This window comes from Lissotriton helveticus, chromosome 1_1 (assembly GCF_964261635.1).
Source record: "Lissotriton helveticus chromosome 1_1, aLisHel1.1, whole genome shotgun sequence".
NCBI lineage: Eukaryota > Metazoa > Chordata > Amphibia > Caudata > Salamandridae > Lissotriton > Lissotriton helveticus.
In genome coordinates, this window is record NC_136057.1 from 1301980247 (window position 1) to 1301998505 (window position 18259).

Here is an 18259-nt window from a genome sequence, read left to right on the forward strand (position 1 = left end):
ATGCCCTTAGGGCATGTCTGTGTGCCACTTGGCACAGGTGTACATGCACAGATGTGCATGTACACAGGGATTCGGTATTTACCATGCAATTGTATTACATGGTAAATACCGAATCCTGAAAGGCCTGAAGCACTGTTCAAAGTGCTACCTACATCTGAAAATACAGAATCGGTAATTTTACCGATTGGTAAATTTACCGAATCGGTAACATTTACAGAATCGGTAAATTTACCGATTCTGTAATTTTACCGATTCGGTAAAATTACCGATTCTGTATGTTTTTTGAGCCCCTACATCTCCATAGCCCAATACCGGTTGGAAACGGCCGAAAATCGGTATTTTCGGCCGTTTCCGACCGGTATTGGGCTACCTACATCTGGCCCTTGAAGTTGGTGGTAAATAATGAAAACCCATCAAAAAGCATTTTTTTTGCTTTAAAAAATGTGCCATGTTGCAGACATACATGCCCTAAGGGCATGTATGTCAGCAACATGTGCACCCATGCACAATTGAGGGGTGCAACAGGGTGTCAAAGTGATACCCTGTCCCCCTTTCAAATTCGGTAATTTTACCGAATCGGTATTTACCGATTCGGTAATTGGCATTGATTCCTATGGACCTCAAGGCCCATAGAAATCAATGGCAATTACCGAATCGGTAAATACCGATTCGGTAATTTCAAAAGTAAAATTACCTACATCCCATTTACCTACTCTTAAATACCGAATTGGTATGATTCGGTATTTAAGAGTAGGTAAATCGAGATTACCTACATCGGGCCCCTAGCGTTTAGGAAACTGTAGGGTCAATGCATTTGGCACTGCACGGAAGTTCAGCTGATGGTGCTATCACACAAGTTGTCACGATTGGTGCTAGCTTATTGAGATTGCAATCATGATCCTGTTAAACACCACCAGGCACATTGGCCATTTACATATTTAATAAGCAGTACAGTTAGTATGCAATGATCAGAAGTTTGAAAAAAAAAAACATTTATAAGTGAATCCCCTTTTTGACACCTTGGTAGCCAACCTAAAGATCAGTGTGTCATAACATGCATGTGGTATCCCACCTGAATACTGTGCTTTAAATATTGTCTCGCACAAACTTTGTAGCCAGAATATTGATTACCTCAACATTGGGAAGATACATAGGTTTATTGTTCTTAACTCCGCATCGGAGTACCTTGAGGGTAGATGTATTGTGGCAGATTGAGTGAGTGTGTGCAATGATCCCTTGTGCAAACAAGAGTGTAAGTTACAAGTGAGTTAACTTCAGAGAAACTATTTACCTTCTAGTTTTAATGATTACCTCATGCCCACCTTCTCCTGTTTAATCTCTCGCTTGTTTAGGAAAGGGAAATAATGCATTGCAAAAATCAAGATGGCCTATTGAATCAAAACCGGACTAAAACACGCTCCACAAAAATTGCAACATCAGGTGTTTCTTTTACATATTTATATATAAATCCGAGCAGTCCCATTTTCAGCTTCATGGAGTCCATACAAGTGTTTTTGAAAACTTGTTAGCAGGTGTAGCCTGTTTAACAAAGTTGGATGGGTCGTGCCTTGCCCCGTAAACTAGGAATAGGAATTACAGTTCAGGTACTATTGGAACGTGTGAAGTTCAGAACTTCCTTTATGACTGACTAGGAATCTCCAAGTAGGTCAGAACACCGCACCTTTGCACTAGAGTCTTATTTCACGTACACTGCGTTCATCCTGCTGATGTGTCTTAGTCAACATTTGGCCCACGCTGGCTATATAGTCCTGTTAAGCTCTACATAGAACTGGGGCTATATTCTCAGCTTGGTTATCTGGCACCATTTATTTCTCAGAAGACGATATGTGCTTAACCAGTCTGAGTACCCTCACACCCAGAGCCGGGCAGGTTCACTCTTGGTTCACTCTTGGTCTCACAAAATTACAATCCCACTGCTTACTTCCATCTGGCGACCTCATGCTTCCTGCATTTAGTTTTATATTTGTTTTTTTTATTTGAAAAATGCAGGTTGTCCTTTAGAAACTTTGGGTCACTGTAATGTTTAATTTGATAACAAAAATTGTGATACGTCAGACACACTCCAAAACATCACGACAGTCACACAACCCAAAACACTGCATGCAGTCATGTTCAAGAGTAGAAACCCATTCCAACCAGTGATGATTTCGAGCTTGGCGCGGTCGCCATTCACTAACTGGACATGCACAGACAACATGTGGAAACAGAAGTAGTTTGTTTTATCTCATCGTCCCACAGTTAAAAGCAATACAAAGCACAGCCATTACTAAAAACAATTGTTCTTTAATAAATAAAGTCAAGAATGTATTTGGCAATGCCAACATTTGGTGCACAGCGGAGCCACATGGACAGCAAGCTACAGAGACAGCCTCCGAAAAACACAAGGGTGTAAAATCTTGTATAAAAACTACAGTTTTATTTTTCAGGAAACCCCCACACAGCCTCTACTCTTTGAAACAGTGCAAAATGTGGAAAAAAATCATTACTGCGTTACAGAATGAGATCTTCAGGCTGATGGGGCTGAAGGCGGATGCAGACAGGTGCCCACATCCCACGTAACGCAACGAGCTGTGTGCAACTGGGTGGTAAGAGTTGAACACCTTTACTAAGGTATTGCTCTCGTCATTGCCAAAGTTACATCTGGCTGATAGATAGGCCCTAAATTAATCTTCAAGCTATGTCGGAGGTAGGCTTTGAAGAAGAGAGCTCTTCAACCAGGTCACCAAGCGTCACACAAGACGAGAGGCTTGCAGTCGAGGAATAGTTGGGGAGAAACTGCTAACCAGGTCATAGTTATTTATAGGAAGGTTGCTTTGGGCCCAATTCAAAACACCTTAACCAGAGAGGATCCTTTGAACTGCCCATCCCATGGTCTTCACAACCACAACTGGCTGCTGAAAGCTCTGCTTGGGTTCTGTTCAAAGATATTTGATGGGCCTGCCAACGATAGAGTGAGCGATAGGCTTGGGTTTGTCCGGCCCAAATATCTATGGCTTCACATTCATTCACCACTGACACTACCAAGAGATCCTCTACAAACTACAGAGCCAGACGTCTTGGCCGAAGTCTTAAAAGAACAAAACTTGAGTCTTCCATATGCACGTGAGGCGAATTTTCACCCTGAGTCCCAACCCACGAGCAGCAAAAGGTTGGTTGGGTGAAAGCGAGGGAGAGGCAAGCAGACATCCAAAATGCAGGATATTACAAGAAACATCTTTAGTGTTGCCATCTCTTCGAACTGAAAAGATAACCCACCCCGTGGAGTAGGTTTTGAAAATTAAGGAGAAGCATCTGTCTTCCATAAACAGAACAGAATGTGGAAAAAGGGGAGTCCTGTCAAAGAGCAATGGACAGAAATAAAACCGAGCCACTGGAAGTGCACAAGGTAGTGTCAGATTTGTTTAGTATTTGATGACCTGTTGACTTTTCATACCTTTAGACATTTTTTGCATTCTTTCATGTACTGCAACATTTAGTAAACAACTTTCAGGAACTTTTCAAAGTGTCCTTTTCTCTCCTCCTTTCAAGCTGCAGCGTTATCCATGCCCGTTGAACAGGCAGAGCCAGGAGTTAATCCAGGGGCACAACTTCCATTAGTGCAGTAGGCACATTGGCCCCGGGGCCCAGAAACCTGTGCATCCCACCTACCCAGCTCATTGATATATTTTATAATTCAATCAGCAGCCAGGGGGGCAGTTTCCTTCCTTGCACTAGGGTCCATGACACACTGGCTACAACAGAGAGTAAATCAGTAAATATTTACAAAGGACTGACCCGGTGGAATGCCCCTTCTTTTCCTGCATTCATAACATAAAAGTAAAAACATTTTTTGAACCCTCACCTCTGCAGCATTTTATGTACTTGGTTAAACCTAAAAAAGTACATTTCATCAATTGTTGTACGTTGCTAGAGTTCCAGACCATGGGGTGTTGTGCAACATGTTTTGTTAAGAGCCCCCCACCTCAACTTACTTTTCCAATCAATATTTGCCCTGGTTACTCAAGTGTTGAGGTGACCGAACTTAACACCCAAAAGGGGAAAAAACTGAATTAGAGTCCTCCATGAACAAAGTCCTGCCATAAGAGCAGCGTTCGCAGGGTTCCAATACTGGCAACAGTGAAAAGCACCAAATGACCACACAGTGGGGGGACTTTAATCCACCCACGCTTCTTCAATTTCGTCAAATAATAATATTTAATTGGGACAAAGTAGAAGGTTCCTATTTGTTACATTACACCAGGAGACCCTCCATTTCAGCCCCAGCCCCCCCTAATGAAGAGGGGATCTCCCATTTAGCACTTCTAGATTGTCAGACTCCTTCATCATCAATGACTACTCTATGGCGCCCTCATTTCTAAAGATGGCTGCCCTAAAATATACCACCCTATTGACTGAACTAAAGCTTTGGAGGGAACCAGCCCTACTGTGTCAAGTCTTTAAAATATTTGCACCACCAAAAGGCACAAACTGGTCATTTATCAACATTCCCAATAAAACCATAAAATGCCAGCAAATAAATAATTCATATATGGCTTGCCTCGCTCATAGTTGTATTGATGACCAAGCATTTTTATAGCTTGGCCAGTGTAAACAAAAAAAAGTCATAACACTGAGATGCACTCTCCTTGCTGACCCAAGTGCAATGGCTTTCCTCGGAATTTTGGTCACCAGGATTTTCTTTTAAAATCTTTGGGTAATTGCAGTCGTTAATAATTTGCATCATTCATCACTCATTTGTTGCCTAATTTCCGAAGGTAGCAAATCAAAGAGTGCAGCCTCAACAATGAGGCCGCTTCGTTTCAGGGCAGTGCACTCAGCGATTTCCAGGGGCAAGACCTCGAGGCGGTTCCCTTTGAGCTCCAACTTGGTCAGCAATGTGAGGTTGCTCACTTTTGGAGACAAGACACTAATCTTGTTGTGCCCTACCTTCAAAGTTTTGAGCTTACGGCAGAAGAAGAGCTCATTGGGTAGAGACTCAATGCAGTTGGAGGTGATGGCAAAATACTGGAGGTTCTGCAGAATGCCCACTTCTGGGGGCACTTCACGAATTTCATTGTTGGACAAATCCAACTGCCTCAATTTGTTGCAAAGGAAAAGCTGAGAAGGGAGGACCAATATTTTGTTACGGTTGAGGTACAGCTGTTCTAAGCCCTTAAGCTTTCGGATGTGGTCAGGGATGTAGGCAATGTGGTTGTACCAAAGCTTCAGGCAGGTCAGCTTACGGCAGTGCTGGAAACTGAGTATCTCTTCAATCGTGTGGAGGTTGTTGTCTTTCAGGTCCAATTCCTGAAGATTGGTCAAGCTAAAGATGGCGTGAGGGATCCGTTCCAAATCGCAGTGAATCAGTTCGAGCTCGCGGAGGGCAAACAATTTCTTTAGGTTGTTCATGGTTAAGAGCTTTGTACCTTCATTATGTATGCTGAGCTTTTGGAGGTGGGTGGCCACATCAGTGATGGTTGGAGGAACTTTGGACAGGTTGCTTTTCAAGGTGAGTGTTTTGAGATTTTTCAGTTCCCGAAGACTTTCAAGAGAGATAGTTTTGGAGAGATCTTGAGACAAAAACCCCATCAGATGAAGCTCTTCAAGACCCCGAAGATTATAAATCCAAAGAGGAATCTCTTTAATGTCATCAAATTTTACCCGGACTACTTTGAGGTGGTCTCTCAGGAATGTCAAAGATGCATACTGGAGCTTCACTGGGCAATTGTACAAGTCAAGCTCTTCCAGGCTGACAAGCTTGGAGACCAAGGGCGGGATTGTGACGTCATGAATCATTTCCAGCTTTAGGGCCTCGATTTCAGTGACCTCAAAGATCGTTTCAGGGAGGCCGGAGAGCTTGAAAAGGTGAAGTTCTAAACGGTTCTGTGCGTTCTTCTGCAGCTTTTGTTGAAGCTTTTCCACTGTCCACTCATGGTTTAAGTTGAGCTGCATCAGCTTGTTCTCACTGACTTCGGATAAGAAAACAGCAAAGCGCTTTGAGTACAGCGAGTCGTACTGGTCAATCAGGTGCAACATAAAGGCAAAATCATTCTTCACGTCAGGGATATCGCTGATCCCTGTCTCCTCTCTCACATACTTGAATGAGTATTCCTTCAGCGGGCGGTGGAATAGCCAGTAGAGAGTATAAACACAAGTGAGTCCATAAATGCCTAGGAAGCAAATGTATGTTATGGCCAACTTGGAAAAGAGATGGGCTTTGGTGTGGTTGCAGCAGAAGCTATCATATCCAGTCATGTCTTCCATCTTAATGCTACAAGGCACAATAAAGTGAATGTTCCCCACTAACGCTGCATTATAAATCGTGATCAAAACAAACTTGAAGACCTTGAGGAAGGTCTGTCTCATGTACATGGCATAGAGGATGTCTCCCTCTTCCACATGGATGCGGAACTTCTTCACCTTTTCGAACAGGGCCTTGGCTTGCTCGCCCTCCTTTTTGTCCAGCAGGCTGGCTGAGGGGGACTCTGCCACTATTTTGTCAGGGATGGGGGCCGAAGTGGGGTCTTTGACAGGGCTGGATTCAATGGTCTCATCGAGGTTGCCCGGTCTGAAGTCTTTCTCCAGATCGATTTGGTTTAGCTTTTCTTGGTTTTCCCCAGAGACCTCAGAGAGAGCCCGTGTTGTCCATGGGGAATCAAAGCACTTGCCCAGGATGGAGATGAAATGCTCAATCTTGGAACTCGTACCAGGGAACTTAAACCAAAAGTTACCGCAGATCATGAAGATCAGAGTATGAATGACAACAAGGTAGGGAAAGTACTTGGCGTACCAGTGCAGGGCAGTCTCATAGCACATTTGGTTGATGAAGCTATACTGCTGCAGATCCAAGTTGTTCTTCAGCCCGTTCATCTCTCGCGCCTCAGCCTTGGGCGTGGTTTGATTTGAGACATTGTATGCCTGCTGGGCAAACTCTTCGCAGGTAATGTCCGACAGAACATCTGCTGAGACATGGTTGGGGAGGCAGATGATTTTGTCTTGGGTAACCTAAAAAGAGAGAAAAAAAACAGATTAGGTGTATAAAGTGACCTTGAAATCTAATCCATAACTTAAAATGAAAATATTTCTTTAATGACTAAAGGGCACTCTAAATTAGATGAAATCAAGAGGACACGGTTACATTTCTGGTGGTAAGATGGAGGTGGGCTAAATGATCAACTTAGAAATATATCTTTTAGGTTTAAATGTGGACCATTGAAGGCAACTTTCGATGTAATCTATCTCATACAGTGGCTGAACTGACATTTTATCCTAGCTGACATTTTCCTGGTGGGCAGAGGCCTGTTTCGAAGGGCGAGGGCCACTATTGGCATCTGCCACTTTCTCCAGCTTTTCAAGGTTAATTGCAGCGGGCAGAGGGAGGCTTCAAGAGAGAGAATGAGAGGGAAGGTACAGAGAAAGTGATAAGAGAGGGCGAAGACAAGGAGAGAGAAGGAATGGATGGGAAGAGCGTAGCACATGAGGATGACGGGAGCAGGATTGGGTTGAGTACTTTTGCCAAATCTGCTTTTGATCCCCCAAGTCCGGTCCAACACTGAGGTTATTCAGACACAAGATGCTAAGTAAATGTTTTTTACTAAACCGTGTGTGGAAATGAGTGCAAGTATCATTGGACTATTACTAGGAGTGGGGGGTAAACTCAGTTCTGCCGGCGGAGTTTGCAGAGGTTTGCCACTCCTTGCTCAACTTGGAGCACGCAGTTAGGCAAAACTCTACCAACCGCCGGTGGAGTGGAGTTTACCAGCGCGCTCACCCTATAAACACACTTATGTACACCCAATAAGGCGAACGGACTGCAGATTAATAATTTTATTATTCAAGCTGCAGCCAGTGGCCCATTTCCTTCCTTGCACAAGGGTCCATGACAGAATGGTTAAGCAACTGCCTAGAAGACAAGCATGGTTTGGGCAAAGAAATTTGGAATCACATGGCGAGAGGGGAGGGACCACATCATGCGGCTCTCCTCTCAATGAACAGCACCTGATGCAGACTCTACGCAAGCACGGTAATTATAGCTTCGACCCACATCAGTGAGCGATGAAAGAAGTCTTTGAGCCCTTTGCACGCAAAGGAGCCCATTAAAGACACTGCCGTCCATGCTGACCAGCAGCCAAATACCGAATCAGTCAAGAGTCGGGTCACTAAAGGAATGTCATACCAACAACTTGCAAACTAAAGATTAACCAGAGGGCTGTGTGTGAATGAGTCAACATGTAAAATATTATGGAGTTCACCCTAGGGAAACTACAAAGCCTTTACCAGTGAAAATCCACCTGCACAACAAAACCAGATAAGTAACTAGACCTCCCTGCAAACACTTTGCCTTCTACTACATTTGACTGATCTTTTTTTAGACCTTGTGAATATTTCCACGCTTCCAATTTTCAGGAACCTACACTTTAGAAAACGTTTATTTCCTGTTATCTTAGAAAACAAATTGTGCAAAAACTATTTTGAAAATTGAGGAACGAAATGACAACAAATTATTTTTGATGACGGGCGTATGCTCATTCAGAGTGATTGGAAAACGTAACTTAGAAATGAAGATGCTCTGCTCTATCACAGAGAAACCTGAAAAATTGTTAAACGAGGCTATTTCTCGAACTTGACGCACTCACTAAAGATCTTCAATGATCATCAAGGCGTGAAGTTGAAGGGAGTACTAATTGGTACCATCAGAAATAATCAACACTGCAAATGTTTCATCTTGCAGCGGACATTTTTGTTGCCATTTCCCTTTAACCGCAAAGAATCTCAAGGTACACCTGGGTATTTGGTTTTTGTGGTGTTCTAAATATTTTTGTAAGAGGAGATTTTCAACCAAAACGTCTTTTCTTCCAAGTCTTATCAATGCAACATAAAATCTTGGAGACAAGTCTGCACCTGTTCATCCACCTTTTCCATGGTCTTTGCCATGCTTCTCCTTCAGGAGGGTGGGGCACCTAACACAAGAGAGAACCAAGGTTGCACTTGATGGCCGCTCGTAATGCTCCTTGAATCATAACCTAAATGACTTGAGATAAGGCTGGCAAGAGCTTTTCCCTTCAAATATGAACAGATTCAGCTATAACAGTTACACTGCTCCTCCACCCTGCCAGACACAGACGAAAGAGCAACCCCAGAAAAAAATGGTACAAGCAAACATGTAATTACAATTTTTCATGCCCTCATGTTTGAACAATGGAAAAAGAACAGCTGATGGACAGAATGCTGAATTAATCAAACATTCACCCCAGATCTGGGTTAAAGCCATCTTTTTTTACCTGCCACATCATTCCAGTGTAGACCCAGCCTTCTAGAAATCAGTCTTGACCCTGTTGCCCATGGGAACAATCCAGTCTGAACTGCCAGGCCAGGTCTTCCCTGGACCAGAAACAAGCATCCCGGGGCTGGTTTCGGGGTAACACCCCTCATCAGTCAGGCAGGCTTGAATCTGGTGGCGTAGCGAGCAATGGAACCACGTCTGGGCATACCCTTCCCACTTAGGGTGACAAATGCAAAAAAAAATGATAATGGAAGGATTGCTGAATTAATCAAACATTCATCCCCAGTCACAGATCTGGGTTAAATCCATAGTTTTTTTGCTAGACACTTCAAGACTGATTTGCATATGGCTGGCTTCAAACTGGGGTGGTGAGCAAAATAACGATGGATTAAACCCTCATCTTTGTGACTGGGGATGAATGTTTGCATTGTTCAGAATTACGTCCTTCATTTGTTTCTTTTGCTTTTGTCACCCTAAGTGGAAAGGGCATGCCCAGACGTGGCCCCGTACTCACTCCACCACTAAATTCAAGCTAGCCTGGCAGATATGGGGTGATGCCCCGAAACCGGTCCCAGGATGCTTGTTTCCGGTCCACAGAGACCTGGCATAGCAGTTCGGGCTGGACTTTTCCCATGACAAACGGGGTCAAGACTGATTTGCATATGGCTGGGTCCAACCTGGGGTGGCGTGGTGAGCAAAAGAACAATTAATCAAACCCAGATCTTTGGGACTGGGGATGAATGTGTGCATTGTGCAGCATGCCATTTGTCATTTGTTTCTTTTGCTTTGGTTGCCCTAAGTGGGAAGTGTAGCCCTGACATGGGTCCCGTGCTCACTGCACCATTGAATTCAAGCTAGCCTGGCTGATGAGGGTTGAGAAAATGAAACTGGTTCCAGGATGTTCATTAATGGTCCACAGAGGACCTCGCTCGGCAGTTCAGGCTGGACTGTTCCTTTGATGAATAGGATCTAGACTGATTTGCATACGGCAGGGTCTAAACTGGTGTGGCATGGTGAGCAAAAGAACAATGGATTAAACTGGATATGTGTGACTAAGGGTGAATGTTTAGCATTCCGTCCGTCATTTGTTCCTTTTGCTCATGTTTGAACAGGCATACCCCCAGATTGGCACAACCATGAGTACAACACACAAACTACTCATGAACTATGTAAACTATTGGTACCATATTGCTACTGCAGCACCTATACATTTGCAACTTCTCCTCTCTGGCATCCCCTTCTCATGTGAAATGGAAGTAGCACCTCTGCGTTCAGCAAGTGACCCTTTCCCAATATTTCACCGTTTTTCATGTCACACAGAGACTGCGTTTGCGGTCTTTTTGCAAACAAATCTGTTGTATCCAATATTGACTTAGAGAGGGCTTGGTGTCGGCCCATTTTTCATGAATCAGTGGTTTTCTTGTCTACCTACTTTTGCTTCTCCTGATTTGAAGACTTTCCTCCCTAGTCTTGTGTTTGTCCCATCCAGGGAGGATTTCGGTCTCACTGTGTTTTGATTGGAACACGCATTCTTCCACTGCTGTCAGATCTTGCTTTGCAGCATGAGGGACTACATTCTTTCCCTTTATCTCTATTTTAACCCCTGCCTCTTTACCCACTCCTCCTCTCTTTTAATTAATACAAATCATTACCACATGTCCAGTGCTCGCTTGTCTCCTCCCACCTCCCCTTCTTAGCCTCCGAATTCTCAAATGGCTGTCTACAGTATATAGGCAGGCGGATATCTAACTGGTTTAGAAACCATTTGAAGATGATTGTCAAAGTGTGGGTCTATCTTGGAATGTTTATCTTCAAAGATGGATGCTGAAGATGCACACACACGTGCAGCAGCCATCTTAGAACTACTTTCTTAAAGCAATAGAAATATCACTTCAGGGTGGCCATTCTACAGGCACAGGGTCAGCGCTGATTTGCATATCGCCATTGTCTAACCCAGGGTGGTGTGGAGTGGAAAAACGATGGATTTGGGCCCAGATCTTTGGACTGGGGTGAATGTGTGACATTGATCCACATTCTGTCCATCATTGTTGTGTTTGCATTCTACAGGCATGGCACACATATTTGAAGGATTTTTCTTTTGTTTTGCGGAAACTTATTCTAAGATGGACATTGCACATGCCAGGTGACCACCTGAAGGGGGTGGCAGTGGAAAAGCCAATCCCTCACAAAGCAAATAGGTGTCACAGAAGAGATCTACTTGCTATACCAATATTTTTTATTATAATTCTTTCAAGTTTCTATCAGGAATGACATCCTTCTCATTGAACTGCCTGCACATTTCAACAAGCGAAGTGATCATTTAAGTTTCGCCTGCCAACATACCCCACTTTTTGTGGCAAAACCTTTACAGAAGCATTTGCTTTGATGCAGGGTTGCGGGGCAATATGATAAGTAAAGAAGGAACATATGTTCCTTAGGAAGGTAAGTTATCATATGGAAAAGTGCTGAGGCAGCCTTTTCTTTTTGTTCCAAATATTTTTACATTTCTAGAAAATTGAGAAAGCAATGAAAAGATGCATACCATACAAGGCCCAACATGGCGTACTGATGTTAAACACAAAGAATGTCATTAATAGTGGATTGCATATACAAGTTAGAGATTGACCATGAGGTGCCATAAGCCTATAACAAGAGACATAACATGTAAATGCCAACACCATCAATGTAATCTAAGCAAATGTTCCAAAATTGCTTTTCGTAATGGACAAAAGTACAAGAGCTTAATGACAACAAGATATAAAACACAGATGCAGAAGAAGAGGCATATCAGATAAAAACGTAAACAAAATGTTGCTAGGCCAACTAGATAAGATCTGCACAACAGCAGAAATGCACAGAGAAAATAGATGAGAGAAAACCGGATAGGGCAGAGGAGAGATAAAGGGAGGGGGTAAGCACGATGGGAAAATAGCTGCTATGACGGAATTGGGTAAGGCCACAATGATTTGGACAAAGTTGTCAAGGGTGTACCAGATTGACTGTGCAGGAACAGCAGACCCGGAGGAAAGTGACAAACTTTTATGTGTACTTCTAAGGTAAGTAACCCATTTCCACCATGTTTTGAAGGACAGCTACGGAGGGCAGCCTTTAACAGAGCACACAAATATGGAAAGCGAGGTATATCCTACTGCCACATAGGGAAATAAATAATACGGTGCAGGTGGAAGACAACAGAGGTGAAGCTACCATATGGTAATGGAACACGAACCACACAGAGTAAGGTTGCATTTGGAACAACACTAGGGCAGTTCCTTTTCGCAATCGGTAAAGGAATCCATACAACAAGGTGGAGGCACCCCAGATGCTAGTAATTCCAGGTAGGATATGCCGGAGGGCTTATGCCATACTGAGGCAGTGTCTGACTTATTGAAAAGGTAGTTATGAATTCTGGGTATCCAACATGATGAACACGGGTCCAGCATAAGTGACTCAGTACAATGAAGAAACCCAGTGTGGCGAAGCATAAAAACAGCCCAAAATTAAGAAGAACAAACAAAAATCCTTGCAAAATTCAACCAATGAGGTGTCAGATGTATGAGTTTGCCTTCAGATCTACATGGAAGTGGGGGGTGGTAGGGAAAAGATAATGACTAACTTTTGCATGATCCTGGATGAAATTTGGGGGGGGGAGGGCGACGACTCGCTAGGTAAAACAGGAATCTCAAGCAGTGCATTAAAATCTGAAAATTGGCCTCGAGTGGACATAGGGAGTGCTGAGACACACCTAGGATGGAATATCATCCGGGAGTCACCCAGAGGTTTTCCATGCTTGGGGATGTTACCCATCAGAGGAATTTATTGTTCATACGATTTGTAATCTTTAATATAAGAGGATGATGATCCAATACATGAATAAATAGGGCAGGAAAAGTTCAGTTTAGAAGGTTTGCGAGAACGTGCACAGAGCATCAAAGCAGACTTTGGGGGGGAAGGGGGCAAAACAAAGCTTGAATGCCAGGTTAAGGATTTTCCACTGTATATACATATCGGAAGGACAGAAACAGTACAAGATATGTATTTCTTAGAGCGATTAAGGAGCCTTTTAAACGCTTTAGAGCCAAGGGAAGATTGAGCTATGAAAATCATCTGAATTAGGTAGGGGTTTCCCTTAGAGTAAGAAGCAAAGAGGGGGTTGAATACCCGGTGCAAGTTTATGAAATTATGCAATACTAGCCCTTCATTTTTATGGGTACTCTAACATGCCACCCCGCAAAAGAGTTTTCTTCCAAGCTGACCTCTTCGGCCACGCCAAGAATCTGCATTTTATTAGCTATTCACTCTGACTGGTTTGTTGCATTCAAGAAGACAAAATTGCCAGCACACACCTCTCAAATTAGAGCATTAGGGGCTGATGCTGCAGTGATGTGTCCCAGACCTCCAAGCAGCTTTTAGATATGTATTTGGTTCTGCTGACCTAGATCCTCAAAAATCGCCAACTGCATGGCTACCAGGAGTACACTGATGACTCCTGGCTCCATCTTAACCTATGCAGTGCTTAATTTGTAAAAGAATAAGTGCCAGGACCCGGTGTTTTGCTCAGAAGCCTGCGGCTAGCGAGTATTGAAGATTAGGCCAATTACACCTTCCTCTTTATCTCACTCTTACAGGTTCTTCTCCACTGGTTTCTATCTTTGTCACTATTTTTTCTTCTTTCTTTCCTCTTTTGTGCTTCTCTCTTTCTTGATCTGGGTCATGGTCTGAACAGGGAAAAGAAGTGCCGGTCTTCAAACACGAGTGCCCGTTGGCCCCTCCTGCAACCACAGGCTCAAATTAAGCACTGCTATGGATATCATCAGGTTGTGAGGGAGGTGGTCATCTGCAAGGGGATGTATGGCATTACAACGCATGCTTTTACATCGCATGCTTTTACAACGCGGTTTTTACAACGCATACCATTACAACGCATAGTGCATTTAGGCGCTGGATAGTGAATTGTTTAATTTACTATTCCAACTCCAGTCCCCGTGGATAGTAGGGAAGGTGTTGGATAGTACATTAAGCCTATTCCCTATCCTAGAGCGCCCCCCAGCGCAATGCGTTGTAATGGGTTGCGTTGTAAAAGTTGCGTTGTAAAGGCACTGCGTGGTAAAAGTTGCGTTGTAAAGGTTGTTTACCTCTGCAAGGCGCTGATCCTCTGGTGCACATCCAGGAATGAGCCCCCAGTACTGTCTACTTGTGGGCCGACTAGTACTGAGGACAGAATTTGCTACTAAGCTTGGTGAAGCTGATCCCTTTCCATTTTGGCCAGCCCAAAACCATGGTGGTAGAAAATGTATTTCTTGCAGTTGATGTAGCCCATCTTTCGAACCACAAGGGGTTGCTGTTGGAGAAAGCCAGTCATCGGTGCCCGGTCAGGATTCTTGCAGTATGGTTGCTGGCGTGCTGGTTCACTATGGTGCTCGGTGGGTTTTTCCTCCTGCCTACGCTCTTTCAGTGGCATTTACATTAGACCACTTGGCAAGCTACCGCAAGAATTAGAGAGAAGCCAATCCTATTTTTGGCGTGTAACGATATGACCACATTGTTCCAGCCCCGAAGGCACGGTCTTGGCGCTCGATGAAACGGCGAGCTAGACTGCGAAGCATAATGCCTGGCCCGGGCTGTTGCCCAAGTCACAAGACTGATCCAGATGTATCACCCGCCCACGCACCAAAGGGGGACCTCCCACAACTAACTTCCCAGAGGCACACGGTGCGTTCAACTGAGATCCCTCATGTTTCATGGTCCAACAACCCCTCCAACTTCAAGGAAGCAGAAACACTGATTTGAAAAACTATGTAGGCATGAGACCCCAATGCTCGCTCACACATGAGCCACACTTCTCGTGGAGAAGTGTGGCTCACCGGTTAGAGGCGGCAGACCCAGAAGCAGACGTCGGCCCGGGACCAGGGTTCAATTCCCGACGCGGCAGGGTACGGGACCAATGTCAGCGGGCTCGAAAAAATCTCGCCTCGGTGCCTCTCTAACCATGGGTCCCACGCTGCAACTCTGGGCAATAGCTTGCTTAATCTCCACAACGGCCCCCTTCGCTGCTGGGGATGCCTGGCTTCACCTTGGGGATGCCCAACAGGGTGCTTCTCACAGGGAAAGCAAGGACGGGTTCCCCAGCGGCACACACAGCGCCAAGAAACCATTCGGTGAACGCGCGCTCTACAAAATTCAGAATAACATAACATAACATAACATGAACAGTAGGGCCAGCACTACAGATTTTAGTATTAAACAATGAGCATCAATTTGTCCGTTTTTCTGTCAATGTACCCTTTTTGTGAGGTAACACTCTGAACGTGGCAATGAGGTAGCATCTGTGCTACTTAGAAACAGTAGGAATTACACATGCCTAAGAGTATCTTGATCATCGTGTGTAAGTATGGTTTCTTGGGCGGCCTTTTGGAGCTTGTGGTTGGAAGCGTGTTGTATGTAGTGTGTTTTATGAGGGAGCCATTGGTTTAGGCGCATGAGGTCCAATTAGGCTTCAGGAATATGGTGTTGCTACGTCCCGGTGCATTGGCATGAAGTGATGTTGAGAGTAATCAGAAGTTAGTGTGTTACATTTACCTGACAGATTATACAGGTAAGATTGTATTCCCTATTTCTGTATTTATTAAGATGTCTTATATTCTATCAATAAACCTCATTTAAATTTTTTTTTTTTTTTAAAGAAGTTGGTATGTTACGGATTAACCCTTCACTGCCAAGATGTCTTTCTTCACTTATTGCCTGGGCTACTTATTTGTTTTTCAATCACATATATGTTTCACAGTTAATGCCATCTTACTTTTAGGGATCGATAGATAGGCATCTGTAAAAATTGAAAACTAGTACTTATTGACACCGAACAATACCTGGTTACAGGATGAAGAGGCAGATAACAGCTTTGTCAAGGGCCTAGTAATGTTTAACGGTAACATGTTCGAATAAAGACTGAACAAAAAGTTCAATCGTGCATAAATATCTCCGTACAAAACATTCAACCTGCATTTCTTTGCAGTGTACATTCAAATTTACTAAAAAATGGAGTTAGAATAGTAAATGAACAGAGTTGCACTAAATTTGTGAAGTGAGTATGACTGGATTTAGGAGTTTAACACATTTTTGAAGGGAAATGCTTACATATGGTCGAGATTTAGGAAATCTAAATTTGACATCCATGTTTTCACCAAAAAAATGTTGTCTATGTTTTTACACAGCACCATCCTTGCTATCCCTAATGGGCTGAAGAAAGGGACTTGCACAGACATACCTCAAGGAAGAGAAGGGGCTACTCCGAGCTCTGCCACTGCACACAAGGAGGCATGCATGAGCGTGGTGGCCACAGAGCAGAAGGAGCACAAATGTGGTGGCCACCGAGCAAGAGGTCTATGTATGTGGAGGCTACCGAGCAGGTGGTGCAAGGGTGTGGTGACCACAGCGCAGAAGTTTCTCAAGTGTGGTGGCCACCGTGCTGGAGGTGCACAGGTGTGGTGGCCACTGCGCTGTAGGTGCACAGGTGTGGTGGCCACTGCACTGTAGATGCACAGGTGTGGTGGCCACTGCGCTGGAGGTGCACAGGTGTGGTGGCCACTGCACTGTAGATGCACAGGTGTGGTGGCCACTGCGCTGTAGGTGCACAGGTGTGGTGGCCACTGTGCTGTAGGTTCACAGGTGTGGTGGCCACTGCGCTGGAGGTGCACAGGTGTGGCAGCCACAGAGAAGTAGGTGCACAGGTGTGGTGGCCATAGCGCGGGAGGGGCACAGGGGTGGTGGCCACAGCGTGAGAGGTGCACAGGTGTGGTGGCAACTGTGCTGGAGGTACACAGGTGTGATGGCCACTGTGCTGGAGGTGCACAGGTGTGGTGGCCACTGTGCTGGAGGTGCACAGGTGTGGTGGCCACTGTGCTGGAGGTGCACAGGTGTGGTGGCCATCGTGCAGAAAGTTCCCAAGTGTGAAGGCCACAGCGCTGGAGGTGCACAGGTGTGGTGGCCACAGCGCTGGAGGTGCACAGGTGTGGTGGCCACAGCGCTGGAGGTGCACAGGTGTGGTGGCCACAGTGCTGGAGGTGCACAGGTTTGGTGGCCAAAGCTCTGGAGATGCACAGGTGTGGTGGCCACAGCGCTGGAGGTGGACAGGTGTGGCGGCCACGGCACGGAGGTGTACAGGAGTAGTGGCCACAGTGCAGGAGGTACACAGGAGTGGTGGCCACAGCGCTGGAGGTGCACAGGTGTGGTGGCAACAGTGCTGGTGGAGCACAGGAGTGGTGGACACAGCGCGGGAGATGGCAGGTGTGCTGGTCAATACACAGAGATATAAAAATAATTATTTTGGCAAAAAAAGGGGACTCGGTGGAGGGATGTTACAGCAGGGCAGATTATAGTTAAGAAAATGCAGGATAAATTGGCCACCGTAGCCGATATTGGAGGTGTTAAAAGCAGGACCCATGGTACCTTTGTTGAGGAAAAATAAATAATGTGTCTCAGTTAACCGCAGTCCCAACACTTCTATCAGATTTTGATCTCTTTTGCTCCTCACATCCTGATGCCAAAAACAACAAACACTTCAAGGTCCGCGTTAAAACAGTAAAGACCATTTGATATGAAACTGGATTGTTTTTCACCATTCTCAGGCGTTCACATTTTGTGAATCAAATGATTTTGAGGAGCGGTTTTCATCAAGGTCACTGCTAGAAAATAATTTTTAGAATGTATTTTAAGTTTTTGTACAAGTGTGCATGTGTACGGCACCACTGCTGTGCCTGGGGCAGCTTCATATGGATCCAGCCCTCCTGGACTTATGTTGGACATCCTTTTTTTAATGACACTTTCCCTGATCAGCAGCCAGTGTAGGGATCTCTGTACCAATTAAAAACAAGCTTTACTATTTCTGATCCAATGCAGACAGGTGGATTTGTTGGACTCCTTTCATCTCTAGATTGTTTTTGCTAGGAAAGGAGATCCCAGTTATTTTATTTGGATACT

General features: G+C 44.6%; 1 protein-coding gene across 1 annotated transcript in view; it reads right to left on the minus strand.

Moving 5' to 3' along the window:
* Window positions 1-3407: 3407 nt before the first annotated feature.
* LOC144823120 (volume-regulated anion channel subunit LRRC8E-like) overlaps window positions 3408-18259 on the minus strand; it is a 70229-nt gene continuing 55377 nt past the window's right edge. Inside the window, exon 2 of the mRNA XM_078681316.1 lies at window positions 3408-7005. Within this exon, the coding sequence (XP_078537442.1) occupies window positions 4741-7005 (2265 nt within the window). The 3' untranslated portion in view covers window positions 3408-4740. The remainder of the gene's footprint in view (window positions 7006-18259) is intronic.